The sequence below is a fragment of the Alexandromys fortis genome, unplaced genomic scaffold, assembly GCF_014885135.2.
Source record: "Alexandromys fortis isolate MF-2015 unplaced genomic scaffold, M_Fortis_MF-2015_v1.1 scaffold_1364, whole genome shotgun sequence".
NCBI lineage: Eukaryota > Metazoa > Chordata > Mammalia > Rodentia > Cricetidae > Alexandromys > Alexandromys fortis.
The window spans coordinates 5,134-8,215 of NW_026069238.1; the positions used below are offsets into that span (position 1 = coordinate 5,134).

Here is a 3,082-nt window from a genome sequence, read left to right on the forward strand (position 1 = left end):
TCCTAAAAGCTGCCCAAAACTAATATTTTTATTCTGGTGACAAAAGTTTTAACAAATGGAACTTTCTGGAAAAACTCAAATCATATCTCAGCCACAGCACAGGAGATTCAATAGAATAGCATTAGAATAATTTTATATTTATGAGGTTGAATTCTATAACCACTATTAAATGTATTGAAGAAATTAAAGCACATAAAATTTTATTTTATTTTTTAGTTTTTTGAGACAGGGTTTCTCTGTAGCTTTGGAGCCTGTCCTGGCACTAGCTCTTGTAGACCAGGCTGGCCTCAAACTCACAGAGATCCACCTGCCTCTGCCTCCCGAGTGCTGGGATTAAAGGCGTGCACCACCACCGCCCAGCTACCACATGAAATTTTAAAAGCCAAATGTAAAAGTAAAAAGTGAGAAGCCAATCTGTGCTGTGAGATGTCACAGTAGTTAAACTTCAGTTTGGTTATGGAAGGCAGATAGCGATGCCTTTTGACACTGATGTATTCATTTTCAATGTAGGAGCTGCATGCAGAGATGAGTTCAGGCAGGGGCTTGTGTTGATCAAGACATGTTTGACTTAGTCATGGAGGTATTTAAATTGTCAGTGCTTATCAAATGCATCTACCATTTCATGGAAAACATCAGACCCATAGATTGCAATTGTTGAGCTGAAATACTCTGTGACTCAGTTTGCATGATTGGCAAAGGACCAGGGTTCAATTTCCAGAAACCACGTAGAAGCTGACCTAACTTTCAGAGGACCAAACTTCCTCAACTGGACTCCTCAGACACCAGGCATGTAGCGTGCAGATACACATACAGACAAAACAGCCATGCACATAAAATATGAACTATTTTTAATATACTTTGTCATGGTTATAATTAGTTCTCTTTTGAAGTATAAAATCACATTTTCATTTTTCTTTGAAATGTATATATGTTACGCTTGATTTTCACATATTTCTGTATGGAAAATATACATGATCTGAGTGAATACATGTTCATGTGTTCATGCACAAAAGTATACACAAAAGTATGCACAAAATATTCACATACATATATATATATCTGACATAAAAGTTTCTTTGCAGAACACAACCACTCATAGATGTTAAGTATGCTTATATTGTGATTAAAATTCTGTAGATTTGACTAAGAACAAATGAGGATTCTTCAAACTTTATTCACATATTTGTTATAAAGTTAGGGAGGATTTTCTGTTTTCTATCCAGGTACAGCAAAGCATGGATGAACTGAAGCCATGTCTTATGAGCAGAAAGGGGCTGAGACAGGAAAAACACATGGAGAATACTCCAGTGACATTTACAGTCAACCGACCAGGATCAAGCAGAAATGCTAAATAGATGGTAAAGAGGGAGGAGAGTGTGTAAAAGAAGACAAAGGTGCTCACCAGGAGAAGGATGGTTCGGGTAGCTCTCATCTCAGGGGAGAATCTGGAGGAGCTCCTGGTCCTGGGCATGTGCTGCATCCTCTGTTTGTGCCTATGCAGGATGAGAACCATGGAACTGCTGGCCCATAGCATGAGCGCCATGCACACAGCATCAGGAACTGTCATGTAGATCGCATGGAGCATTTCACCAGGTTCCTCCCAAGGAAAAGAAGAATAGTGTATCAAATCCTTTGGATGAGTGAAGTTTGTATTGCACAAACTACCAGTCATGTGCTCAAGTATATCAATATTTACCAGGAGGGACAGGATCCAGGTCAAGTATATGTAGGGGATAATGAATTGAGGAGCTTTAATTTTGATTCCTGCCCAGCTGGAATGCCTTGGTCTGATGGTGATGGCCTGGAATACACTTGATAGGCAGATACTGCCAAATGATACACCTCTGCCAACTCTGTGAAAGTAAAAAAGTAGCTTGTATCCAGAGTCATTGGGGAAACATTTCACACCAAAAACCACCATTGTCTGGGGCACTCCTTTACAGAAGAGTGTTAAGAAGTTGGCTAAAGTTAAATGCATCAGAATCCAGTCCTTGGCCTTTAGTTGGTGCTCCTTGAAGTAAAGCAAGAGATAATTGTAAACAAGGTAGGAATTGCCTGAAACTCCAGCCAAAGTTTGGATTAAGAAGATGATTCCTACAGCCATGTCTCCGTCCCCCATCCTGTAAGTTACACATTCTTGAGCTGTATGGGAAGACGAGGCAAGAATATGTAGGTCAAGTATATGTAAGAGATAATGAATTGAGAAGCTTTAATTTTGATTCCTGCCCAGGAATAACATACCAACTGTATCTCAATACTCTCCGTCTAAAGAAATTAGTCCCTCTGGACTTATTGTCAGCTAACACACTATGGTTCACTACATCAACTTGCTTTATTTTAACTAGTTTTAAATAAAAATTATAGCACTTTCCCCTTTCCCTCAGTCTCTCTTACATTCCCGCCCTCCAACACTTAGCCTGCCTCCCCACACTCAACTAATGGCTTCTTTCTCTTTGATTATTATTATCACATACATATATTCTTATTGTAAATACAATCACATAAAAATTATCTTCTGAGACCATTTTTATTATTTGTATATAAAGTTTTTAGGGCTGAGCAGTTTCATTGGACAACCAATAAGGGGCTCATGCTTGGGAGAGGCATGTCCTTCATCTGGGGCTTAGGGAATATAATGGAAGAGGGAGTAGAAAGATGGTAAGAGCCAGGATATCAGGAAGAAACCTTCTGTCCTTAAATTAGCTGCATGAACAAGTCTAGTAATGACAATATCAATGGACATGTTAATGTGGAAGGTGTAAAATTTCATAGGATCCCACTGCTAGACAAAGAACAATTTCCCTTAAACAGCTAATAACTTACATGCTATAATTTTATAAAGTATTTGCAGTGAACTATTTCCAGCTATGAGAAATACAAAAGATACTTTCCTCTTTTTACTCTAGAAGGTTAACACTACTAGGATGTCATGTGAGAGTATTAGGAAAATAGTTGAATACAGAGTGGTTAAGTGTTTCTGAATTCGAGCTTGGTAAAGGATAAAGCGCTAACAAGGAAGTGGTTGTGTATTAACAAACAGAGTACCTGTATTCAGCAGGCCTTCAATATTAGTGCTTACTGG

General features: G+C 38.6%; 1 protein-coding gene across 1 annotated transcript; it reads right to left on the minus strand.

Moving 5' to 3' along the window:
• Positions 1-1,186: 1,186 nt before the first annotated feature.
• On the minus strand, positions 1,187-2,207 carry LOC126496144 (vomeronasal type-1 receptor 4-like; the record flags this gene model as incomplete). The annotated part of the gene is made up of 1 exon (XM_050133702.1): positions 1,187-2,207. A coding segment is annotated over one exon (1,021 nt), but the record flags the coding sequence as incomplete, so codon positions are not given.
• Between the last annotated feature and the right edge of the window lie 875 nt (positions 2,208-3,082).